We start from the raw sequence: 27,125 nt of genomic DNA, 5'->3' as shown, positions 1-27,125 counted from the left end.
CTGCTACCATGCCCCAACCAGTATGTGTGTGTGTGTGTGTGTGGTGTGTGTGTGTGTGTGTGTGTGTAACTCTCACTGGCCTGGAGCTTTCCAAGTAGTCTAGGTTGGTTAGTGAGAATCCTCCAATCTCCACCTCCCTGGCACCATGATCACAAGTGTGTACCACCACACCTGGCTTTTTTTTTTTTTTAACATGGGTTCTGGGGATTGAACTCAGGTCCTCATGCTTGAACTGAGCCCTCTCTCCAGCCCACAAATAGCTTTTTAGAAGTATCCATTTACCCCCTTCCTAATTAGGCGGCGGTCCATACTGTCCTCCTGAGCAGTTGGCATTTAAGCTGGCACAAACCAGTGTTTACCTCCAGCTAGAGATGCTGGTACAGGTGGCCCTCTGCATCCTGGGCAGCAGCCTATTGCCTGGGCAGCCTCCATTGTGAGGTAGCTGGGGCTTGTTCTTGCCAGAGGCAGCGAACCCTGAGCCTGAGCCCACAGCGAGGTGCCAGAACTTCCAGGCTAATGGTCCCTTCCTCCTCCCAGTCAGTGTTCCCTGTGGACCTGTCATCAAGGGCTGAGCTGGGAGACAGGCTGAAAGTGTGTGAGTCCCGTCAAGGCAGTCCTGAGGGGGATCCGTGACGCTGTCCTAGGTGCCTCAAGAGCCCGAGAGGCACCCTCAACTCCAGCTTCTCCAGCCACTCTCCTCTGACTCCCACACTCAGGACTACACCCAGGCATCAGGAGCCAGCACCCAACACCTGCTGTGTGGCTTCTCCTGATGAAAGACCACGGCGGGCTCCTTCCAGCCTGCTGGAGCTGAGTGCCATACCTCTGCTAGCTGGTCACCATGGGGAAGATGTCGCTGCTTAGAAAAGATGACAACTGTGAGCGGAATTTGTTCAGCGTGTGTAAGGCCGCCTCAAAAAGCAGCAGCAGCAGCAGCAGCAGCAGCAGCAACAACAGCCTTGTCTCCCCACAGAAGGACCCTCCAGAGGAAGCCGATGCACTATTGTGAGTGGTCCCATTACCCTTCCAGGGCAAGCACAGCCGGACTTCAGCTCCAAAGGGCCTCCTCATGTTCCCCATGACACAGCAAAGCTCTAGACCTAAGAATATGACTGTAGCTCTGGAAAGTTGTCAGAGAATATTTGCATATACCGTATTTCCTAATTCTTGCAAAGAACCCGTATAGATTAGCCCACGGTCTGTAGCCTGAGCTGCGGGACATAGAGAGCACACCCCTGACACGGGAAGGTGTTCCCCTCTGCCGGGTCTCTATCCCAGGCCCTCTCCCCCACAGACATAGATCTTCCTGTAAACAATTGCCCCATGTTCCATTTTTACTGCCCCAAACTCAGACAGATAGAAGATGTTCTCCAGACAGAGTCTCACTCTGTAACCCAGACTGGCCTCAAATTTGCAATTCTCCTGCTTCAGCCTTCTGAGTTCTGGGATTGCCGGAATGCCTCAAACCTGACAAGCAATGGTGATGTTTTTACATCCAATCCTAAAATGCCGTTTATGTGAAATCTACAACTACGTATTTGACGTGTCTTTGAGAGCACAGAGACAAGCTAGAGCTGGAGCTCAGGGCTACAGCCCTTACCCACTCTGCCTGAGGACCTGGGTTCCAGAGATGGGGACAGGGGGCAGAGAAACGGAGAAAGTGAGACACACACACACACACACACACACACACACACACACAAACACACACACAGTCACACACACACACAGACACAGAGAGACGCACACACACACAGAGACAGACACACACACAGACACACAAACACACACACAGTCACACACACACACACACACACACACACACACAGAAATGCTGGGGGTTGGGGGTGGAGGCAGCCCTCCCTCTCCAGTCCCTCTCCTCTTCCTTTTCCTTCCCTCCCCTCCTTTCTCCTGCCCTTGCCCTCCCCCCCATCCCTTCCACACAATATTCTCTTCTCTCACTTTCCCCACCACAGGTTTATGCAAATCTTTATCCACCTTTTGAAAAGCAACATTGGCACAGGGTTCCTGGGGCTTCCCCTGGCTGTGAAAAATGCTGGATTGTTGGTAAGAGGCGCCATGGGCTAGAAACTAGATTCATCCAAGTTGTGGTGAGGGGAGATAAGTCTCTAGACCTCTGTGGTGGGGTGGTTCTGGGGGACTAGGCTCTGCAACAGCATCTGTGCCCATCAATTCCCGGGAGCCAACCAGGAAACACACTGAGCACCCCTGGAGTGGGCAGCTGTTACTCAGAGTCCAGGGGCACGTGTAGAATCCCTGTCCACCACTCTCCTCCCCGGTCCCTGGGGTATTATGTCTCCCACCTCCCCTTTGACACTGCAGACCTCCTCCCTGTAAACTGCATGTGTGTGTGTGTGTGTGTGTGTGTGTGTGTGTGTGTGTGTGTGTGTGTGTCCTGTTTCACACCACCTCATGAAGGGCCAAGTGGTGCTGGAAGGCTGCAGGTCAAGGCCAACTTAGACTATGGAATGAGTTTCAAGGCAGCCTAAGCTACATAGCAAGACTATCTCAAAAAGAAAACAAAACAAAAAACCCACAAGGGTTGAGGGTGTAGTTTAGTTTCAAAACTCTTGGAATGAAACCCTGGGTTCAATCTTAAGCACTGAGAAATAAAAGTCAGGATAAAACCATCTGATGGTGTATGAGATAGGGGCGAGGCATAGGAATAAGGATGTCCCCATCAATCCCCATGTCCCCTACCCCCAGCTGACACTATCTCCTGGGTTATGTCTCCTTTCAAAAACTGTACTGTGTCCTACAGACATGAAAGCTGTCCCTTGCATGCGTCTCCTCTGGAGTCCTTAGGAAGCTTGCAAAAGTCTGGCATACTTGCTCTGAATCTGTGACCACCATCACCCCACCACCCCACCCCCGACTCTCCACAGTCCTACTCTGGAGACCTGCACACAGAAAGCCCCAGTGGTGCCCGTGAGGACAGGTTGATCCCATATGCAGAAATTTTCTTTAGTCTGCTTGTCTTCCCCAGGCCTGAGAAGTGGTCCCTTGCTTCCTCCACCTGATTTCGATGACTAACAGTCCCAGCCAGAGGGAGGAGCCTCTCCTTGGGAGCCCTCTAGGTTCTAGATCGATGTCTGCAGAAGAGTGTTAAACGTGTGTGGCCTCAGCCAGACTGTCTTTACCAGCGAGCTCCGTAATGTCCTGCTAGCTCTTTAGATTGCTCTCTTTGCCTCCAAGAGTTGTTGGGTGATGTGGAGACCCTCCATCCCCTTCTGACAGTGATCCAGCTGATGAATGCTTACTGGGTTATTCCAGGAGTGTGCCTGGCCCCAGGGTTAAAGGTTGCAAACAAGAAAGGTTCTGCCATGTGGAGGCTGCCTCCTTGTGGGGTCTTACAGCACTCTTGCCCCCTCATTTGTTTATTTGTGACAAAATAAACAATTGTCACCCAGAACATATCTATAAAGTCACACATTGTGCCCTTTGGTCACATCCAGAAGACTGTGATTCACAATCAACCTTGCTTCTTAAATGGGGTCTGACAAGCAGACTCACTGGAGCAGCTGTCCTCAGCTGGGGAGAGTGTTCTGTACTGGCTCCACTCCCTCCCCCAACAGTCTGCAATGTCCAGGAACAGTTTCACTTGTCAAATCTTGGGGGGACGGTCCCTGCCCAGGGGTGCAGCCGCCCCCCCATCCTGTATTACACAAGGTGGCTCTTCCAAACAGACTCACCTGCCATAGTGTCCCTGGGGCCTGTTGATTAACTATCCTGAGAGAAGGGCACTACATCACAAAAAGAACCTTGGTCATTAACCAAGGTCTTTAAGGGTCTTAGGAGAGCTGAGGCTAAGCTGTGTAAAGGAATTAATTTTGGCATGGGGATTCAGGTAGAGTATACCCAGAGGCTGATGAAAAAGGCCTGGGCTGTGTGGGGTGATGAACTCTTTGCCCCTGGAAGAACATTCCTAGCCAGTGTGGGGCGGCCCGTCAACAGTGACACTAAAAAAGGATGTTTGAACATAGCCTCCAGGGCAGAGGACACTGAGCTTGCTGCTCATCATGGACAACTTCCAGTTGGTTGGTTGGCTGGTTGGCTGGTTAGCTGGTTGGCTGGTTGGCTGGCTGGCTGGTTGGTTGGTTGGTTGGTTGGTTAGCTGGTTGATTGGTTGATTAGTTGGTTGGTTACAGAGTCTCCCACATAGCTCAAACTGGCCTCAAACTCACAGTGATCCTCCTGCCTCAGCCTAAGTGTTGGCATTCTTGGCACGTGCCTCAATGTCTAGAAAGTTTTCTGTCTGCTTGGGGGCAATGCTAGGATGGAACCCAGGGTGTCACATCTGCTAGACAAGCCCCTATCACTGAGCTACAGCCTAGCTAGAGACTTGCATTCTGCAAAGAGCCTAGTGTCCAGTACTAGGCTGGGCTGTGGATGTTGCTAGATTTCATCTCACTGTCTTCCTGTCTTGTCCCTCTAGGTGGGGCCTATCAGCCTCTTGGCCATCGGGGTCCTCACAGTGCACTGTATGGATATCCTGCTGAACTGTGCCAGCCACCTCACTCAGAGGTCAGAGTCCACATCTCTCACCCCATGGGCTCCATCCATTCCAGGGCCACTTCTCCAGGCTACCACCTCTGCTGCTCTGGATCCTCCAGAGGTGGCAAAGGGATTGCAGAAGAGTGTTGTGGAATAGAATATCTGTTTGTTTAACTATGTAAAGATGTGTTGCATTTGTTGCTGCTGCATTTGTTTAACTATATAAAGACATGTTGCTGTTTCACCTTGCCTCCCTAAGGCACCTGATTGGTCTAATTAAAAAGATGAATGGCCAATAGTTAGGCAGAGGAAAGATAGGCAGGGCTGGTGGTCAGAGAGGAAAAAAAGGGCCAGCCAGCCAGTTGGGGGCAAGCTGGCTGGTAGCCAGCCAGCAGTGGTCAGGGGTGGGGAGCAGCCAGGCATGAAAGAAGCAGGAAAGCAGGATGGACAGTATGTAGATGAGGTAAATGAGCCTCAGGGCAGCACACAGAAATGGGTTAATTTAAGTTTTAAAAAGTTAGTTAGAAGCCTGGTAGTAGTGGCGCACGCCTTTAATCCCAGCACTTGGGAGGTAGAGGCAGGTGGATCTTTGTGAGTTCAAGGCCAGTCTGGTCTACAGAGCGAGATCCAGGAAAGGCACAAAGCTACACAGAGAAACCCTGTATTAAGAAACAAAAAGCTAGTTAGAAACAAGCCTAAGCTAAGGCCGAGCATTTATAATTAATAATAAGTCTTTGTGTCATGATTTGGGGGCTGGCAGTTCAAGAAAGCCTGCTACAGAAGAGTCTCAAGTTGTCTTATAGTCTGAGAAGAAATGGCCACACAGGCTCATGTGTTTGGACACTTGGTCCAGCTGATGTCACTGTTTGGGGGAGGCTGTAGGAAGTTAGGAGGTGGAACTTGTGGGAGGAAGCCTTGTGCTTCCTGCTCACACTCTGTTTCCTGATTTGTTGGTGTGGGGGAGCTCTAGTCTCACACTCCTACCCTGTAAAATCCCTGATGGCTTTCAAAGCATGGTGGACTGTGCCCCCTCAAACTGTGAGACAAAATAATCCCTGCCTCCCTTAAATTGCTTTGTGTCAAGTGTATGGTTACAGCAGAATAAGGTCAGGCCAGTGGGAGAAGCTTACCTAGTGTGTGTGAGCCCCTGGGTCCCTTCCCCAGCACCTCCAAAAGAAGCTAATGTGGCATCTTGGTGTGGGCCCAATTCTGCAGCTAGTGAGTTGGAAGCCACTCTGGCTCCCACACCACTCTGAGCCTCACTCTCTTCCCATGGAGCCACCAAAGGTAACAAAATGTGCAAAAGTGCCCTGTGAACTACTGGGTGTGTGCAAGACCCTCAGACAAGCCTCCTGGTTCATTTGGGGATTTTTTTGAAAATTTTTTTAATCTGTATGTATGTGCATACCTTCACGAGTTTATGTGTGCCATGTGTGTGCAGGAGTCCCCTGAGGCCAGAAGAAAGAATCAGGTCCCCTGAAACTGGAGTTACAGGTGGTTGTGAGCCACCATGTGGGCACGAGGTACTCCGTGAAAGCGGTTAAGTGCTCTGAACCACTAAGTCATCTCATCAGCGCTACCTTTTATCTGAGTCAGGGTCTCATGTAGCCCAGGCTTGCCTCAAGGTCACTATGTAGCTGAAGATGTCTTGAATTCCTGGTCCTCCTGTCTCCACCTCCCACGTTCTAGTACATGTGAGTCCATGCCTCATTGATACAGTGCAGGGGGTCGAACTCCGGGACCTATGTCTGAGAGGTACTCTATCAAATGAGCTACAGTCCCATCCCCTGTTTACCTTTTCATCTCCCTAACCCAATACAGGTACGCTGTCAGGGCACTTGTTCCAGGAAAACCCTTTCTAGGCAAGTTAATAAAAGTGCAAAACTCAGTTAGCCTCGCTGTGAGTGGTTTACAATGGCTTCAGTCATTAACTGCACATCTAGGGAAACTGAAGCAATGACTTAGTGGATGGGAGAGCCTGCCACTCTCCCAGAGGATGCAAGGTAGTTCCAGCACCTACATTACGTAGCTTCAGGGGATCCAAGGCCCTCTGGGGACTCCTCCATTGGTACCTGAACTCACATGTACATACTCACACACAGACACAGATTTATACACCTGAAATCTTAATATAAAAATCACTGAGAGCTGGAGAAACAGCTCAGGGGTTTCTTTCTCTGAAAGAAAAAAAAAATACAATGAAAATACAGAATACTGAGCTCCTCAGGACCCAGCCACTCGAGTTACATTCAGTATGTCCTTGGAAGTGAGGCAAGGCCTTATACAGAAGTCAAAGCAAGGCAACTCAGGCTGAGGCAGGAAGATTGTCAGTTCCAGGCAGCCTGGGCTATATCACAAGCATTTTTGAAGCAAGGATATTAAGTAGAAGTTAATGTAATGGATGGGGATGCAGCTCAGTGGTAGGGCACTTGCCTGGCATGCAAGTTCGGTCTCCAGAACTCATCATAAAGCCGAATAAACACAATCCAAATAGTGGATGTGCCTGGAGTGTGTGCTGGCCACACTCAACCCAGAGAGCCCTTTCGGCTCGTGAAACATGTCATCAATCATGGTGTTTGCTCATTCAGCAGTCATGGTGCAATTCTGTTTAGCCAAGGGCTTTGCAAGATTTCTGTACTCCTTCCAGGAACCCCCAGGATAGAGACTGTTTTTATTCCCATTTTACAGGTGAATACACTTAGGCTTAAATATCTTGCCCTGGGTCACACAGCTGGGAAATGGCAGAGCTGGTCTCTGAAGACCTGTCTAACTTCATTCTTTTTTTTTTTAAGTTAGTTCTTTGAAAATGTCATACAAAGTAATTTGATCATATTCAGCCTCCCCCAGTTCCTTCCAGACCTACCCCCTTCCCTCCCACTCTGTAGTACCCTTTTTCTTTTTCTTTTCTCTTTCCTTTTCCTTCCTTCCTTTCTTCCTTTCTTCCTTCCTTTCTTTCTTTCTTTCTTTCTCCTCCCTTCTCTCCTTCTTTTTATTATTAGACCCATTCCTCACCATCAGGGAATCTCCAGGTGCCCCCTCCCAAGCCCTCGGGGCCCTCACATCTCCTGCAGGCACCAACCTGCCCACAGCTGCATCAGTCTGGCTTTGCCCTTTGGCTGAACGTCTCTCCTTTTTCTCTGACACAAAGACAATGGTCTTTTGTCCAACTAGGGCCTTCTGCCATTTTTGTTTGGGTTATTTCCCAGATTGTCTTTAACTCTTTATGTAGTCCAGAACGAACTTGATCTCAGGATCTGCTGTGTCTACCTCCACAGTCCTGAGATGACAGACACACACCAGGTCCAGTGGGGTGCTGGGTTAGAAGGCTCCATAAAAGTCCTGAGCCTCCTCCTCTCCCCCAGCCCTGTAGTTAGCACTGTGCATGTGGCATCTGCTCAGCAGTAACTGCTCCTCTCTGTTCCCACTCAGGGCCAGAAGGGTCCTTCTGCAGAGCCACCCACTCCCCCTTAAAAACTTAAAGATTGGGGGCTGGAGAGATGGCTCAGAGGTTAAGAGCACTGACTGCTCTTCCAGAGGTCCTGAGTTCAATTCCCAGCAACCACATGGTGGCTCAACAACCATCTATAGTGAGATCTAGTGCCCTCTTCTGGCCTGTAAGCATACATGCTGTATACATAATAAACAAATAAATCTAAAAAAAAAAAATCAAATTAAAGATCACCTTCTCGAGGGTTCCCAAATCGAAGTGTCAAGTTTACTTTGAAAACCAAAACAGTCATTGGCCGGCCACACCCACTCCCCCTTCTCCTCCACCTCGTCTCCTGCTTTGCTTATTTAAACCAGTGCACCAATGCTGCTTATTCCAAAGAACAAAACCAAGGAAATCTTCTTAAATATTGTGTTTAAAGCATGCTGCTGAGCATATGTATGACTTCAGGAAGGTGGGGAGAGAAGAATCAAGAGTTCAAAGTCATCCCCAGATGCACAAATCCACCCTAGACTACATGAAACCCTGTCTCAAAAAAAAAAAAAAAAAAGCATAAGTGCATAAAAATTGTATAAGCTAGTAACTAACTTCTGAAAGTTGCATTAATGGTACTATTATTAGAAAATTCACAGAACACTCTACCCTATCACACAAATACACAGCAGTCACCAGCTTAGGCACATACTATACCTTTAGCCAAAGTGTTTTAACTTATGCATCATTTGTCCTTTCATCCTAGACTGCAGAAGAGTTTTGTCAGCTATGAAGAGACCACAATGTACAGCCTGGAAACATGCCCAAATCCTTGGTTGAGGACGCACTCAGTGTGGGGCAGGTACCGGTCACAAACATCACAGTGATGACACCATGATCACACCCCCACCTACCCTGTCTTTATGTCTGCTCCCACAAGTTTGTTCTCTTTTTAATTTTATGTTTAATTATATCTATCTCTGTGTTTATATGTGAGCATGTGTACATGAGTGCAAGTTCCCAAAGAGGCCAGAAAAGAATGCCAGATCCCCTGGAGCTAGAGTTATGGGCGGTTATAAGCCACCTGATGTGGGTGCTGGGAACTGAACCTGGGTACTCTACAAGAGCATTTGCTCTTCCTGAGCCCTCTCTCCAGCCCCTGCTTGCATAAGTTTTTAAGCAGACAGGCTCTTTTTGGAAACTATCAAGCAAGGTAGAAGATCTCCCCATGGCCCCAACCTACCTCCTTCTTCACTCTGGTTCATAAATAGCCCTTTCAAGGCTATATATATATATAATATGTATAGTGTAAAGTATATGTTAATTATTTTTTTTAAATATAGATATAGAATAGTGTGTGTGTGTCGTGTGTGTGTGCTGAGTCGTCTGAAAGGTATGTGTTAATTGCTTTTTTTTTTCTGAAAGAAAGAAAGACAAGTGAGAGGACCAGTCAGTGAACCTGTGTAACAGCCACTGTCTCAGTCTTGCTCATCAGAGATCAGGCCTCATTTCAATTTCCTGAGACTGAATAAGCAGTTTCTGAAAGAGTCACAAAGGACAATCAATCTCCAGCACCCCCAATAGCAAGGACAAGGAGGCCTGATACATGCACTGCAGACCTGAGCCACAAACAGCTCAAGGTGATAACCAAAGAAGGACAAGCCTGGGACTCTCCCAGGCCTGCCCCCAAATGGGAAAACCATAGCCCTGATCAGCCTCTGACTAGCCCTGGCCCATACAGATGTACTAATATGATTGCCACTTTCTTAAGCCAATCACAGATAAAATGACCTAACTACTCTAAGACCTCCCCTTGGCTATGCTCAAAAGGAGCCCCACACATCCCTCTTGGGGGTCTTCACCAACTTGCCTTTGTGTGGGATTGCAGGCCCCAGCATGCTGGAATAATAAACGCTCTTGTTGATTGCATACTTGGATGGTGCCTTTTGTGGGACTGCTCCAGGACCCTAACATCAAGAACTCATATAGCCAGGGTGACTTGAACTAGCTAAGAAGCCAAGGATGACTTTGAACTTCTTGTATAAGACCTAGCTGGGCTCATAGTGTGCTGAGAAGTGAAGCTTCACAAACACTAGGCTAGAACTCTACCAACCCAGCTACAGCCCCAGACCTAGATCATTTTACATTTTCTTGTATGTTGCCTAGAATCGTGTAAACTTGAAGTTCATTTTGCTTTCTGGCTTATTTATTTGTGTGTTTGAGACAGGGTTTCCCGATCATTAGGCTGGCCTCAAACATGCTTTGTAGCCTCAAGAACTCCTGACCCTCCTCCTCCCCAAGTGCACCTCCACAACTAGCAAAATTAGATGTTTTTATCTAACAATGTAACAGTTACTTGTTCTGTTGCTGCAGCAGAGTATCTGAGGGAAACAACCTGAGGAATGGAGGTTTATTCCAGCTCACAGTTCCAGAGGATTCTATCTATAGTGTTAGGGAAGGTATGGCAGCTGGGACAGGAAACAGCTGGTCACATTGTGTACACCATCAGGAAGCAGAGAGATGATTGCTGGTGCTCAGCTCACGGTTTCCTTTTGTTATTCAGTCTAAGCCCGAGCACACAGAATGGTGTTGCCCAAATCCAGTGTGGGTCTTCTCACCTCAGTTAGCCTATTCTTTTTTTTCTTTCTTTCTTTTTTTTTTTTTTTTTTTTTTGTTTTTGTTCCTTTTTTTTTTTTTTTTTTTTTAGATTTTTTGGTTTTTACTTTTTTTGGGTTTTGTTTGTACAGGGTCTCTCTACATAGCCCTGAGTGTCCTGGAACTCACTATGTAGACCAGGCTGGCCTCTGTCTCCCAAGTGCTGGGAATGAAGACATGCATCACTAAACCCAGATAGCCAACTTATTCTAGAATGTCTCTCACAGACATGCCAAAGATTTGTTTTCCTTGTGATTCTACATCCTGCCACCCGAACAGCAGAAATCAATCATCAGAGACAATATTCCTCTTTTTTTTTTCATCTTGAGACATGCAGACACATTTCATCATTTAAAGGCTCACAGAGTTCTCTGGTGCAGAAGTTTACCCTGTGTTTGTTGAACACTCCCCTGGAGATGGACATTTAGCGTGTTCCCTTTGTTATGGGGTAAAGACCCAGAGACCACTTGCACAACCAAAGTTCGAACTGAGAGTCCGTATTAAGCTGGCCTGCAACTGACTGGAGAGAAACACTTCTCACAGAGCAGCCCCGGATGCATATTACAGGGAGTTTTTAAAGACAAAGAACACAGAAAAACTACATCCTGGCTGGCAGTTGCAAGGGGAACCTAGCAAGCAGTTTAACAAGAGCCAAGAACATGCAGTTAGCTGGAGCATTCGACCGAGTGTCTAGAATGGAGTTGGGTGCTTTCCCACGGGACTTTCCAGGGCAGGAGATAGAGACCAAATATGGCTTCGCTGAGACAAGATGGAGAACTTTTTACCCTGTTACACCTTGTTTGATAAGAAGTTAATGGTGAGTCAGTCCTGGTAGCATAGACCTTCATGCCACTGTCCTAGTTAGCTTTAATTGTCACCTTTGGCACAGCATAGAGTCATCCGAGAGGAAAGCCTAAACTGATGAACTGCCCTGATCAGATTGGCTTATCGGTAATTGTCTTGACTGTTAATTGGTGTAGGAGAGTCCAGCCCATAGCCCCATTCTTGGGGTCTATATAAACAAACAAACAAACAAACAAAAAACCTAGTTAAACATGAACTTGTGAGCAAGCCAGTAAGAAGCATTCTTCCGTGAGTTCTGCTTCAGGTTCTTACATCATGCTCCAGTCCTGACTTTCCTCAACAGGACTGTGACCTGGGAGTGTAGGCTGGATAAACCCTCCTTTCTTATGTTGCTTTTGGTCTGAGTGTTTTATCACAGTAGCAGAGGGAGCCAGGACAGCCACCCTCCCTGAAGGCTGTCAGAAATACCCGGAGCTCAATGCCTCCCTGAATTCAAGACATAGTGATGTAGGGAGACCCCTGGGCCAGGATTTTAAAACAGCTAGGCATGCCGGGCAGTGGTGGCGCACACCTTTGATCCCAACACTCAGGAGGCAAAGGCAGGTGAGTTGCTGTGAGTTTGAGGCCAGCCTGATCTACAGAGTGAGTTCTACAGCCTTTTGTCTTTTTTAGAGGCCCTGGCTTTATTTGAGCACAGTGAGTTTTCTACACACACACATACACACACACAACATCACACACATACACACACACACATACACACACACACACACACACACATACACACAACACAACAAACACACACATACACACACACACAACAAAACAAAACACAACAAAAAAAAAAACACCACTCACACAACACTCACACACACACACACACACACACACACACATTGATGGTGTGTTCAAAATGTTTTTCTATTTGAGCATCGCTGGTCATCTTACCAATCTCGAATAGGACCCAGGGTGAGATTTCACTGCCCTAGAAAAATAGGGGTGACCAGAGTCTCACAACAAAATAACACCTCAAAAGTACAGAAGACCCTGATAGTGGAGGAACTGAAATGCCCCGAGGCCCCTCCGTGAGACCTTTTCTGACAGTTCTTCTCCAGGCAGGGAGTCAACACTGAGGCCCCTTCCGTACCGCCTACCTCAGGCTCCTCAGGCCAGCACTGATCTCCCAATCAGGAATTGTTCGTTATCAGCCAGATGAGGTCAGGATCCATGCTGATGGTATCTTAAGTAGCTATGTAGGACAAAAACAGCCCTCGGAGTTCACTGTACCCATGCCTGTAGAGATGGATAAATTATACAGCTCAGAGAAGACAAGCAGGTTGCTGAAAGCCACACAGGAATTTAGTGCCAGAGTAAGGACTAGAACTTGAGATCTCTACTCTCCACCTGCCAGGATTTCCTTGTCCCATTGCTTTGGAGATCAGTAACTGAGAAAAGTTGGAAATACTTGGAGGGAAGTCTCATTTCAACCAGCGATTCTTCATTTTCGGGGCACTAAGAGGAACTCAGTGACTTGAGGAAGAACTGCTTGCCCCCCTAGGTAGCAATCATTGATGGATGCTCAGCCTTTAGATGGACAGTCAGTGGGGAATTTATAAAGGAGGGTGCAGTGGTGGCCCTGCCCAGGGTGCCAAGCTAAGCCCACACCAGCCCATGCCACAGGTGTCTTGTGATAGAATAGAGATCTAATCTGAAATCCTCTTGCCAGAAAAAAAAAAAAAAAAAATCAGTGAAGAAATGTCACCTAATCAAACCTCCTGGTCTGAGATCAGCTCACAAGAAACCCCCAAGGATGGGAGACCAGGATAAACGGTACACAAGAAAGTCAGCAGGATCCAGAAAATTGGATATACCGACTGGACAAGCTAGCTGCCAAGGCAAGCTACCACCAAAAAAGTAAAAAGTTGAAGGCAAAAAGAAAAACAGGACTTGGCTGTAGCTCAAGGGAGAGCACCTGCCTAGCATGCAGGGTTTAATCCCCAGTATCAGAAAACAGGAAATGACCAAACAGCGAACAAAAACCCACAGAGCACGATGAACATGGTAATTTTTCAAATTTAAGAGTTGTAATAAGTGCAGTGCACAGGTTTGCCTTGAACCAGCTTTATAAAAGGGTATCTGTCATTAAGTTCTAAAGCTTTGGGTGTGAGGGGGTACATGAATGAAGAGAGATCCAAAACCACAGGACAGCAGGCTATTGACACCCCCCCCCCCCCCCCCCGGTTCTGAAAGAGGAATGGGGGTTGCTGGCTCAACAGTTAAGAGCACTGAAAACTCTTCCAGAGAACCCAGGTTCAAATCTCAGCACCCATATGGCAGCTCACAACTGTCTGTAACTACAAGATCTGACACCCTCACATAGACATGCAGCAGGCAAAAAATCAGTGTACATAAAATAAGAATAAATTATTTTGCGGTGGTGGCGCATGCCTTTAATCCCAGCACTCGGAGCAGAGCAGGCAGATCTCGTGAGTCGAGCAGCTGTCACAAAAAAGCAAAACAGAGAGAAACCTGTCTCGAAAAAAAAAAAAAAAAAAATAAATTACTAAAAAAAAAAAAAAAAAAAAAAAAAAAAAAAAAAAAAAAAAGAAAAGAGTTGATGTTTTTGTCCCACCAAAGTGTTCAGAAGTTAATCTGAGAATGGTCACACACAGTTGTGGCATTTACTAGCCAGCTGGACTTCAAAACTAGTGAAAAGCTGCAACGCCTTTAATCCCAGCACTCAGGAGGCAGAGGCACGAGAATCTCTGTGAGTTCTGACCTGCAGACCTAGTTCTAGAGCAGCCAGGACTATGAAGAGAAACCCTGTCTCAAAAAACAAAAACAAACAAACAAAAAACCAACAGGTGTACATGCACACAAAATATTCCATGTTGGGGGGGGGAAGACTAAACAGGTACAGCTAAGTATAACACACAGCCTTGGAAATTAAATAAATAAATACACACATACATATATACATAAATGAATGAATGAATAAATAAATAAATGAATAAATAAAAGTTAAGCCAGGTATAATGGCACACTTACAGTTCCAGCACTTGGAAGTAGAAGCAGGAGAATCAGGAATTCAGAGGCAGCCTGGGCTACATAGGGAGTTTACAGCCTTGGCTACATGAGACAATGCCCCTCTCAAAAAAGAAAAAGACACTTGTGAGATAAGATATCTAAAATATAGGCTACAGATTTGATGTTAAAGTTAATTTCTGTCTGTCAAGGATTAAGAGAAATCTGCTTGAGGTATTCCAGGTAGATGTTTCATGACTTCTGAAATTATCATTGAAATGATTCTAAAAAGAGTGTGTGTGTGTATGCTGTGTGTGTGTCTATGTGTATGTGCTGTGTGTGCTGTGTGTGTGTGTGTGCTGTGTGTGTGTGCTGTGTGTTGCTTGTGTGTGTATGCTGTGTGTGTGTGCTGTGAGTGCTGTGTGTGTGTGCTGTGTGTGTGTGTGTGTGTGTGTGTGTGTGTGTGTGTGTTGTGTGTGTGTGTGTGTGTGTGTGGTGTTTGTATGTGTTGAATATATATACCCAGAATGTAACTAGGGCAAAGGTAACTGCTCAGACATTCATGAGAATGTGTGGATGTGGCTGGTTGTGGTGACTCAGCACTCCTGGGGTAGAAGCTAGAAAATCAGGAGTTGAAGGTCACACTTAGCCACCTGGCTAATGAGAGGCCAGCCTGGGCTACATGAGGCCCTATCTCAAAACAAAACAAAACAAAACAAAACAAAACAAAACAAAACAAAACCTAAAGCCAGAATTTATGGCTGTTAATTCTACCATACTATCAGCATTTTCTGAGGGCCTGATATTTCTCAAAATACAATCATCAGAAATAATTGTTTTGAAAATGAAACCCATTCTAAACAACAACTTCTTTTCCTCATCCTCTTCCTTCCAGGTACATTGTGAGCTTCCTGCTGATCATCACTCAGCTGGGCTTCTGCAGCGTGTATTTCATGTTTATGGCAGACAATTTACAACAGGTAAAGAGGGCTCTTCTGGGCAGAGTGGGAGGAGAGGAAGAGAGAGAGGAGAACGAGGAGAGCAAGAGAGCAGACCTCCCATGCCAGGGCTGTTAGTGAGACCATAACATCTGAGCCAGTCTGCCCCGTCTTAGACCACAGTTGGGACCAGAGCAGAGCCAAAGCCCCACATCTTCAGTCTGGAAAGCACAGATGGAGTCGACCTTAGGCAGCTCAGGTTGTCACATCCAAGATGTCTAACAGGCTGTCACCTTCCCCTCATCATGTCTCTAACATGAGACAAGCCAGTGAGAGCACTCTTTTATGGCTTTGTGGGACGGGAGAGCACACCCAGGCATCCAGGAAGAACAGTGAGCTGTGTGACGGAGGGGTTGGTGGAGGAGCAGCCGCTGGGTTCCCAGTCCTGCCCAGAGGGTGTGCTTGTGCAACTGAAACCTTTTCTCTAGTCATGTGAGGGGGAGGGGACCAAGAGACTGTCTATCAGACAAAAAGACCGTTGGGTCTTTGGGTTTTATGATGCCCAGGGTTTCCGGGTGTCAGAATCACAGGCACTACAGTTAAAGGTTTCTAGGCTTGCCAAATAAAAACACAGGACACCGAAAACCAGGCATGGCAGCTCACATCCATAATGCCATGCTTGGAAGGTAGAAGCAGAATATTCAAAAGTTCAAGATCAATCCCGGCTACATAGCAAGTCTGAGGCCAGCCTCAGATACATGAGACCCTATCTCAAAAAGTGGGGGGAGGGGACGTGAGAGCATAGCTCAGTCAGTAAAATCTCTTGTCTTTGCAAGCACGAGGGCATGGGTACCATCTCCCAGGACCCACATATAAAAAAGCCGGGCTTGGCGGCATGCAGCTGTAATTCCAGTGCTGAAGAGCCAGAGACAGGTGACTGACACTCACTGGATGACCAATCTAGCCTAACATGCCCAGTACACAGCTAATGAGAGACCCTGTGTCAGAAACTCAAGGTGGACAAACCTGAGAAACAATACTGAGTTGTCCTCTGCAAGCCCCACCCCCAGGAACACATATGTGTAAGTGCGCAGACTCACAGAAGACACTCACCTATGGAGCTGGAGAGATGGCTCAGCAGTTAAGAGCATTTGTTGCTCTTTCAGAGGACCCAGAGCCGGGTTTGGTTCCCAGCACCACATGGTGATTCACAGCTGTCTGTAACTCTGGTTTCAGGAAACCTGACTCCGTCTTTTGACCTCTTCCAACACCTGGCATGTACATGATCCACTTACATATATGCAGGCAAAACACACATACAATAAAGTTAAAATAAATCTAAAAATGTTTTAAAGGTTTATTTACTTTATTTTTATGTGTATGAAATGTTTTGCCTGCATGTATGTACGCGTACTACAAGCCCATGGAAGTCAGAAGAAGGTGTTGGCTTTCCTGGAACTGTGAACCACCATGTGGGTGCTGGGAATTGAACTTAGGTCCTCTGTAAGAGCAACCAGTGTTCTTAACCACTGAGCCACCTCTCTAGCCCCTTAAAAAATGTTTTCAGAGCCTGGCGGTGGTGGTGCACGCCTTTAATCCCAGCACTCGGGAGGCAGAGGCAGGTGGATCTCTGTGAGTTCGAGGCCAGCCTGGTCTACAAAAGTGAGTTCCAGCAAAGGCACAAAACTACACAGAGAAACCCTGCCTCGAAAAAAAATATGTTTTCAAAAGCATCTTGTTATGTTGAAATTTTACACAACTCATGAATAATATCTTTCTGCTGGGGCAGTAGGTCATCAGCCATTCAACTGAAATCTTAATTGAAACGGTTCTTAGTGATTCCTGATTGATGCCCCGACTTTCACTGTGCCCCTTTGGCAGATTGTGGAAGAAGCTCACTTCACCTCCAATGTCTGCCAGCCCAGGAAGAGCTTGGTGCTGACCCCCGTCCTGGATGCTCGCTTCTACATGCTCACCATCCTGCCCTTCCTCATCCTGCTGGTGCTGGTCCAGAACCCACAGGTGTTGTCCATCTTCTCCACCTTGGCCACCATCACCACCCTGGGCAGCCTGGCTCTGATCTTCGAGTATCTCATCCAGGTGTGTGTCTGACGCCACACAGAAGGAGGTCAAGGTCCAAGGCTTCTGAGGCATGGCAGGGTTACCGATGCTTTGGGAAAGTCGTCGGTCCCCTGCTCTGAGTCTAGATGATTTCTAGAAATACTTGGGTCCCCCAAGCTATAAAAGTTAGGCATCATTATCATCAACACCCTCATCTTCAGTATCATAGTCATATCCAAAAACTGAATTGCTAGGTAATTTAGCTGCTGAATGTCATCTGTGATCAGGTGTTGTTTGAGAAGATGGGGATTTGGGGCTCAGTAACAAGAGAAAAAGAAGGATGTCACACTCCCCATCATTTCAATGAAATACCAAGAAATACAAACAGTGTGGAGATTGGGAGAGGGACCAGTGGGTGAGGTGCTTGCTGCCCTAGCAGAGGAACTGAGTTCCCATGCCCAGTATCCACATGACAGCCTAGCACAGTGGGGCACACATGTAACCCCAGAATTGAGAGAGTGAAGGCAGGTGGGGGGTTCACTGGCCAGACAGTCTAGCTAAATTGGTGAACTCTAAGTTCATTCAGAGACTCTTAAAATTAATAATCGCCAGGCGGTAGTGGCACACGCCTTTAGTCCCAGCACTCAGGAGGCAGGGCAGGCGGATCTCTGTGAGTTCGAGGCCAGCTGGACTACAGAGTGAGTTCCAGGACAGGATCCAAAGCTATACAGAGAAACCCTATTTCAAAAAATGAAAAAAAAAAAAAAAAAAGTAAAACAATAGAGGAAATGCCCCTCCCCCCAGTGATATAAATGTATTAGAAACATTTTAAAGTCATAGATAGATAGATAGATAGATAGATAGATAGATAGATAGATAGATAGATAAGGAATTTGATCTACTTGGTACGAAGGACTTTACACAACTTCTCCTATCTTCGAAATAAAACAACTGCAAAATACTATCTCTATCCCAGGTCCAGAAAAAGTCTCTAAGGAGCAGGGGCAGCAGGTGGGCAGATCTTTCTGAAGGGCCAACTGGTTTACCTCCCATCGTTCCCGCTAGCATTCCACCATTGTTGCTTCATTTCTTTGATCATGAAAGTCTATGGAATTATATTAGTGTCCTGTTGCTGCTATAACAAATAACCACAAATCTGCAAAGTTTAAAAAAACAAACAACAACAAAAACCCAGGGTCTTATGTAGCCCAGGTTGGCTTTGTAGCTAAGCATGACCTTGACTCCACTTCTGAGTGCCAGACTTACAGACATGCACCTTGACACCCAACTTATGCAGCACTTCCTGTCTGTTAGGCAGGCACTCTACAAACTAAACTATAACCCAGGACAGTTTTTGGTTGTTTTTGTTTGGGCTTATTTTCTTTGGTTTCAGGGTATTTGTCTTGAAACCGGGTAACTTTGAGCTCTTTAAGTATTGGAGGGTGACCTTGAACTTCTGGTCTTCCTGCTTCTACCTCCCAAGAGCTGGGTTTACAGGCATGTGTCATTGTATTTGGATTTCTAGAGAGTTTGGGGATCAAACTCAGGTCTTATTGTATGCTGGGCAAGCATGCTACCAACTAATCTACATCCCCAGCCCTAAAATGGCACAGATTTCCTCTATGGTGCTGGAGGTCTCACTGACTAATCAGAGATCAGCAAGGCTATAGCTTTTCCAGAGGTTTCAAGAGTCTGTTTTCTTGCCTTTCCCAGCATGCCTTGGCTCATGGCCCCTTCCGTGATCAAAACCAGCAACACTAGGTCAGCAACACTGAGTCTTTCCTTGCTGCATCCTTGTTCCCTCTTCCACTTCTCTCTTCTTTTAAGGACTCTTATCTGACTCAAATAATCCAAGTTTGTCTCCCTGTGTAAGGTCATCTGCTTTAACATCCTAAATTCCTTTTGAAAAGTCAACACTCTAGCCAAGCATGGTGGCATGCACCCATTAATCCTAGCACTTGGGAGGCCAAGACAAGAAGATAGCTTGGTCTCCATAACAAGAACCTAACTCAAAAAAAAAAATAGCATAATCCACCCAGTTTTGGTGGCGCATGCCTTGAACTCAGCACTTGGGAAGTAGAGGCAATCAGAACTCTGTGAGTTCGAGCCTAGTCTGGTCTACATTTAGAGTGGACAGCCAGGGCTACACAGAGAGACCATGGCAATAAATAAATAATAAAATAATCTGCTCACAGGTTCCTGGGATGAGGATATCTTTGAGAAACCTTTATTTATCCTACCCACCACAGAAATCTATTATAATCACTCCTTCCTTGGCTGCAGAACAAGTTTGAGGGCATCTTGGGCTACCTGATACACTGACACAAATAAGTTATCACTCTCTTTGTCTACGATGGCTACTGTATCAGCTGGCAGACTGCATAGCCCCAAGTGAAACGGTGGTACAGAGATGTTAAAGGTCAGGAGCAGGGGACAGGCATCCTTACCTGGGCTGTGTGAGTAGCTTGCAAAATAGCCTTGGGCAATTGCCTTCTTCCACTGTCCTGACTGTTCCATATTTAAGATGAGAAGACAAACTGTATGGGGGGCCGGGGGGAGAAGAGTAGAATATTACTGAGCACTAAAGAAAAATGAGAGGGCTTTTAAAAATATTTCTCTCTCCTCTCTGTGTGTGTGTGTGTGTGTGTGTGTGTGTGTGTGTGTGTGTGTCCATGAGGCCGGAAGAAGGTGTCAGAATGCCTGAAGCTAGAGTTACAGGTGGTTGTAAGTTGCCTGATGTAGGTGCTAGGAACTGAACTTCAGTCCTTTGAAAGAGCACCAAGCACTCTTAACCGCTGGGCCCATCTCTCCAGGTTCAGGAATGAAATTCTAATGAATGCTACAACATGCATGAACCTTAAAAGGCACTAAGCTAAGTGAAATAAGCCAAGCACAAAAAATACAAATGCTACAAGCTCCTGATCACAGGAGGCACTTAGGCAGCCACATTTATACAGGCAGAACAGACACCGGCGTTGCTAAGAGGTAGAGAACAAAGAATTAGAGTTTCAGATTGGGTTGGTAAGAAAGCTCTGCTGATGAACAGTAGTGACGGAATGTCACGGGGTGCACACATTCAGTGGGTAAAATGACTAAGTGGAAAGTTTGATGCTACTTTGCCACGGTCAATGTAAATAAACTAGACTGGGATGGGACTACATGGGTAGAGTGCTCACCTAGCATGCAGGAGGACCTCGGTTCCATCTTCAACACTGCCGAAAACAACACCTGGTAGTGCACACCTGCAGTCCCAGCACTGGAGATGGAGACGGAGACAGGAGGGTCAGGAATTCAAAATCATTCTCAGGGACATATTGAGTTCAAGGTCAGCCTGGGCTGCAGGAGACTCTGTCCCAAAATAAATTACCTAATTAATTAGAACACTTTTTTTAAAAAAAAAAAAAAGATAAGACAGCATGTAACAGTGCCCCTTACACTATCTGTCATCGGACATGACCCGAGATGACCTCCCCACGGCAAAGCCAACACCCTTCCTCTCTTTCAGGAGACCCCACGTCACAGCAGCCTGCCCCTGGTCGCAAGCTGGAAGACTTTCTTGTTGTTCTTTGGCACGGCCATCTTCACCTTTGAAGGCGTGGGGATGGTAAGAACGATGAGGTACCCCACAGAGTGGTCAGCTGTGAGTCCCTGTCACCCTAGCAGTGCTGAGGGCAGTGCAGCATGATTCCCTCCTGGGGACGGGAAAGTCTGCACTCATGAGGGCACCTCCCAACCCAGACCACACCTCAAGTTCCCAAGACAACGACAAAGATGGAAAATTGACTAATCAGCCCACACTGAGCAGGGTGTTGGGGCAATAGCAAGCGTGAGACAAGATGGAGGAGGAGTGAGCATCTGGAGGAGGTGTGGCCACGTGGAGGGGTGTGGCCATAAAGCTGATGTGGCCATGTGGAGGGGCGTGGCCATTTGGAGTGATGTGGCAATATAGCAAGTGTGGCTGTATGGAGGGTGTGACCTTGAGGAGGGGGGTGGCCTTGTGGAGGGGTCCCTGCTGACTCAATCCACCAGGAGAAGAACACCTGTGCCTATAAGGGAACCTACAGCCACCATGGCCACTCCTTCCGACCTGGTCTTTCCCAAACCGTCTGCTTCCAGGTTCTTCCTCTCAAAAGCCAGATGAAGAGCCCACAGCAGTTTCCTGCCGTGCTGTATCTGGGGATGTCCTTTGTCATCTTCCTCTATATCTGCCTGGGGACCCTGGGCTACATGAAGTTCGGCTCAGACACTCAGGCTAGCATCACCCTCAACTTGCCCAATTGCTGGTAGGAACCTGCCTGCCTCAAGTGGGACAGGGAGGCGTGGGCGGTGAGCCTTGGTGGCGGAATGCGCACGCGTGAACCGGTTACCTTTAGGAAGCAATGAACTGTTGTGAACTGTTGACATTCATGTTAATAATGATTACGGGTGAGTTTGATGACCAGGCACTGTGCTTCCTCTCAGTTTCCCACAGCAGCCTTAAGCATTGTCAATGAGGACTCCATAGAACAGATGAAAACAGTCAACATCAGAGGCTCTCAGTGACCTTCCCAGCTAACACTGTCTAGTGGGAGTGCAGACTTGACTTCCAAGTTTGACCCCAAAATGCAAAGGCCCTAAGATGAGCAATGCGGGGTTGTTGAGGAAACAGAACATGAAAACGCCATGGTAGAGCGTTTGTGCAGATTGTCTGAGGACCTAGGTTGGATAAGAATAAGAATAATATTTTTTTAATTTTTGAGATAGGATAACCTCAAACTTCCTTTGTAGCCAAAGCTAGCCTTGAACTCCTGATCCAACCTGCCTCTGCTTCCCAAGTGCTGGGATTACGGACATGCACTACCATTACCTGGGTAAAAACAATAAATAATTTCAGGTATGTACCACAGATGGACTGCTACTTAAGCTATTGAGTATCCCCAGTTGGAACTCGGCCTGGAGTTCTTACCCTCAGTCATTCATTCTCTCATCCATCCATCCAGGAAACATCTGTAAGAGGGATCTTTACAGGAGGTCTTGGGCTCCCAGTGACTAAATACATGTTCTAAAGCTACCTAATAGGATCCGCATTCTGCTTCCTCCATGCCTGTGGGCGAGCCTCCCACCCTTCTGCACAGTAAGGCTTACACACGTGCCTCTCGGTATCAGTCAGGACAGTTTCGTGATGCTTCAGTCGTGAACCATCACCGTGGCTGTCACACAAGTGCTTAACTCTTTGTTCACACCAACCCATTATGGGCTGGCCCAGGTTCTCATTCTAATGGACCAGCCACACTCCAGAGTGTTCTGGTTGTCATGACAAAGAGTCTGGCCTTCCCAAGCAGCTCGTGCAGCAGCGTGAACTTCAACTTAAGCTAGCTGAGGCAGCCCTCCTGTCAGACTCCTCACCCCGGCAGGGAAGGGCCTAGACACCTTTGATGAACGGCACTCTGCTGCACTTGCTGGCAGCGTGTGCTGGCAGCAATTGCTTCAATATACAGAAAATGTTAGGAAAGTGTTTGACATGCAGCAAGCTCTGCAGATTATCAGCTATTACCGTTGTTATGGGTCCTTACAGCCTTGGCCTTCCAGTTGGGTGGGGTAATAATGGCATTCACTTCCCCAAAGCCAGAGCAGTAAAATAAGGAAAATGTCCCGAGCTCCACCCTCCTCCCTGTGCCCTGCTAATGACCAGATGAGATCATGAATGTGGATGCTTTGAAGTTCTGCCTTATTTTATGCAAGCGAGATATTATCTTAATATGTGGGTCTTATTCTTGGCTGATTGCACTTCCTCTAGCTATCCTGGGCAGAGCCTTTTCATTCTGAGGGTGGCAGCTAAATACATGGGCAGTGAGCTCCAGTCACACTGGTGTACGCTGGTGTGAGCCAGCTTGTGAGTGGAGGGAGAGGAACTCACTCTTGAGGGAAGTCTTGAATAAACAACCTTCCCAATAAAAACACCAACAATTCCAGAAAAGAAGGGAGGGTAAGTACATAAAATAAGAATTTTATACACAAAAAATATCCTCCAAACATACAAAAGAAATGCCAGTTTTAAAAATTACAGTGTTGTCAGGCGGTGGAGGTACACACATTTAATCCCACACTCAAGAGGCAGAGGCAGAGGCAGGTGGATCTCTGTGAGTTCGAGGCCAGCCTGGTCTACAAAGTGAGTTTCAGGACAGCCAAGACTAAACAGAGAAACCCTTTTTCAACCCCCTCCCCCGCAAAAAATCTGGGTTTGGGGGTGTATGCTTGCTATCCTGGCACTGGGGAGATGGAGACAGGCAGATCCCTGGAGTGTGCTGGCCAGCCAGCCCAGACAAATCAACGAGAGTTCCGGGGCCCACAGAGAGACCCCTCATCAAAAATAAGGTGGCGGCTCCTGAAGAAGGACACCACTACATGCCTGCACACACGTGTGTGTGTGTGCATATAGGAACACACACATACTGCAATATCGGAGACTGACATGTTGGCACTTAGAGCCGTAGACTAGGACAAAAGGGCAGTATGTCAATAGTCATACATTTTAAACGATGGCTGGGGTCTGATGCATAGCTCAGGGGTCGAGTGCTTACATAGCATACATGAGACTCTGGGTTCAATCCCCAACATTGCATAAACCAGAGCGGTGGCTCATGCCACAAATCCCGACACTTTCAAAATGGAATCCAGAGTTCGAGGTCATTCTTAGATGCATACCAACCTGGAAACCAGCCTGGGACATAGGGTGAGAGCCAATGTCAAGAAAAAAATCATTGAAAAGTCATTTTTACTTCTGGAGTTGATGTGTAGGCAAGGAATATGGAGATGTGTGCTATATATGCTGAGATAAGCAGATGTGGGATGTAGGGGGTGTGTCATATATGCTGAGATATGTAGGCGTGAGCTATGTGAGCACATGGTGTGTGCTGAGATATGCAGATATATGTAGAGATAGTCTTTGCTGCATTGTTTTCTTGGCAAAAGACAAAAATAACTTTTGACTAGTTAAAAAACTGAAAAAAAAAATCTCTGTGCTGTTAAATAGAAGTGCCAGACATATGCTGGACGGTGGTGGCACATGCCCTTAATCCCAGCACTCAGGAGGCAGAGCCAGGTGGATCTCTGTGAGTTCGAGGCCAGCCTGGTCTACAGAGTGAGTTCCAGGACAGGCACCAAAGCTACAGAGAAACCCTGTCTTGAAAAAAAAAAAAAAAAGTCCCAGACATGTATTCACAGGGAACAACTTACAAGAAATACTTTGTTTATTATTGTTTTGAGATAGGATCTCACTGTCTAGGCCTTGTTGACTTAGAACTCACTACGTATACTAAGCTGGCCTCAAACCTATGGCAATCCTCCTACCTCTGCCTTCCAAGTCCTGGGATTACAGGCAAGTGCCACCACATCCAGCTTTATATTTGACGAAATAACAAAGGTCAACAATTCCTAGAGACGTGCCACCGTGCATCTGTGGGTGTATGTGTGGCTCCCCTACTTTCTGTTTAAGATTGTAGGCACAGGGCTGAGAATGTGGCTCAGTGGGTAGTGTTTGCCACCCAAACATGAAGACCCAACTTAGAGCCCTCAGAACCCACATAAAAGCTGGGCACGGTGGTGATGCCATCTGTGATGCCAGTGTTCCTGAGGGAGACAAGAGGCAGAGATAGGAGAGCAGCCAACCTGGCATGTGCAGCAGGAACAAACAGATGCTGTTCCAGATGTGGTAGAAAAATCGAGGATGGACACTTGAGGTCATCCTTTGACCTCCACATGGGAGTCATGGCAAACGCTGAGGGAACTGCAGTGAGAATCAGGGGCGGGGAAATGGTCGTGGCTGTGTGGCTTCTGCACTGTGAATTTTACTGTACACAGATACGACATTTATAGTTTTTTAAGTGAAATATTTAAATGAAATACCTGGAGGTTCCTATGGCCTCGGAACCTCCAGGAATGCATGCTTCCACATCCCCTCTGAGCCAGTCTGACCCAGGTCGCTGACTCTGGACCTGTGCAGCTTCCCATGAGTCCTGAACCACCTTTCCCGGAAGCCTGGTGGCATCTCACATCCTTTCCGTGTTCTGTCTGCAGGTTGTACCAGTCAGTCAAGCTGATGTACTCTGTTGGCATCTTCTTCACTTATGCCCTCCAGTTCCACGTCCCAGCCGAGATCATCATCCCCTACGTCATCTCAAGAGTGTCTGAGAACTGGGCTCTGTTTGTAGACCTGACCGTCCGCACCGCCTTGGTCTGCCTGACCTGTGAGTTGGGGAGACGGTGCTTATCTACACAAACCCTTGGCGTGTGTCATACCCCGGTGTAGTGCCCACCCCAGCAGCCTTGGCTCCGCCACTTACCTCTGTGATCAACAGGATGTTTGTCTCATTGTTCTCACCTTTCCTCCTGAAAACGGGCTTAGAGAACCCACATCAGGAGAGGCACCCCCAGTCTTACTGCCTAGGGAGTGGGCACTGACCGATTCACGGGGGAGGGCAAGATCTTTCTTACACAACCACTTGCCTCCCTGCTGGCCGCTGTACCGGTGTGTCTAACACTCACACCAACCCAGCATTCCTGCCAACCGAGGGAGCCATGGCCCAGAGAAATTAAGTCTCATCCCCACGTCACACAGCTCCATGACAGAATGGGGGACTTGGTTCCCTAGGGCCTCTCTCCTTCCCATTTCATGTAGGGCCAAGTCCCTGTGTCCTCAATTATTTAATTGGAAAGAAATTTACATATTTTAACTGTAAAGAAGCCCCCAAAGGGCTGATTTGTCAGCTAAAGACTTGGGGGGTATTTCAGTACTTTCTCCTCCCTCTTTTCTCATCATTTATTCACCCTTTCATTCGCAGTGAGCACTGTTTAGGAAACACTGGAAGAAGGGCTGGGCAATCCTTTCTCTGGAACATTCTAGGAAGAGAGAGAGAAGGGTTCAGAAGAGGTGCCCAGGAGGAAAGAGCGAGGGAACTGGGGATGTTTGACCTAGAGAAGCAAGGGCGCTGGACTTCTGGTGTTTATTATAGTGGGAGGTGGAAGAGACTCTGTGTATGTGGGGGGAGGGGGGTGCCGGCTGCCAGACTAGCTCCAGATTCAGAGAGAGACCCTGTCTCAAGGGAATGAGGCACAGAGTGTGAGATGATGGAACAGGACACTTGAATCCTTCCTCTGGCCTCCACACTCACACAGGTGCACATGCATACACACAGACACACACACAATTTTTTTTTTCTCTACAGAAATGATAATTTTAAAAAAGCATTGGGGGGCAGGCAGGGTCCAGAGCCATGGTGCCTGGCCTAATCCTTAAACTCCAAAGCCATGCTTGTTGGGGACTCCCCTCTTTGAGGCACACTCAATGAGTCTACATTCCTCTCTCTCCGCAGGTTTCTCAGCCGTTCTCATCCCTCGCCTGGACCTGGTCATCTCCCTGGTGGGCTCCGTGAGCAGCAGCGCCCTGGCCCTCATCATCCCGCCCCTGCTGGAGATCACCACTTTTTACTCCGAGAAAATGAGCTGTGTGACCATTGCCAAGGACATCATGATCAGCATCCTGGGCCTCTTAGGGTGTGTATTTGGGACATACCAAGCCCTCTACGAGATGACTCAGCAGGCCCACTTTTCCATGGCTAACTGGACAAGAGTCTACACATAATTGCCTATTTTTATTTGAATAGTCCTTCCTTCCTCCCATCCTCTGTCGGATTCCCATTATATGCATTCATCAAAACCCAGCATCTCTA

The 27,125-nt window shown here is 47.3% G+C and overlaps 1 protein-coding gene across 1 annotated transcript; it reads left to right on the top strand.

The window, feature by feature from the left end:
* Positions 1–250: 250 nt before the first annotated feature.
* On the top strand, positions 251–27,125 carry Slc36a3 (solute carrier family 36 member 3). Its single transcript, XM_028879985.2, has 10 exons — positions 251–1,005; positions 1,977–2,067; positions 4,457–4,545; positions 8,703–8,798; positions 15,315–15,399; positions 17,239–17,457; positions 20,924–21,022; positions 21,535–21,701; positions 25,474–25,643; positions 26,769–27,125. Exons 1-10 carry the CDS (start codon positions 842–844, stop codon positions 27,035–27,037), a joined length of 1,449 nt encoding a protein of 482 aa, XP_028735818.2. The 5' UTR covers positions 251–841; the 3' UTR covers positions 27,038–27,125.

The sequence above is a fragment of the Peromyscus leucopus genome, chromosome 8b (assembly GCF_004664715.2).
Source record: "Peromyscus leucopus breed LL Stock chromosome 8b, UCI_PerLeu_2.1, whole genome shotgun sequence".
NCBI lineage: Eukaryota > Metazoa > Chordata > Mammalia > Rodentia > Cricetidae > Peromyscus > Peromyscus leucopus.
This window is presented reverse-complemented; position numbering and strand designations above follow the sequence as displayed.

Bases quoted from the DNA above. Each gene is read 5' to 3' on its own strand.
- Slc36a3 (XM_028879985.2), top strand. From the start codon at position 842: ATGGGGAAGATGTCGCTGCTTAGAAAAGATGACAACTGTGAGCGGAAT. The intron at 1,006-1,976 runs GTGAGTGGTCCC...TCCCCACCACAG, and splicing joins GAGGAAGCCGATGCACTATT to GTTTATGCAAATCTTTATCC. The intron at 17,458-20,923 runs GTGTGTGTCTGA...CCTCTCTTTCAG, and splicing joins TCTTCGAGTATCTCATCCAG to GAGACCCCACGTCACAGCAG.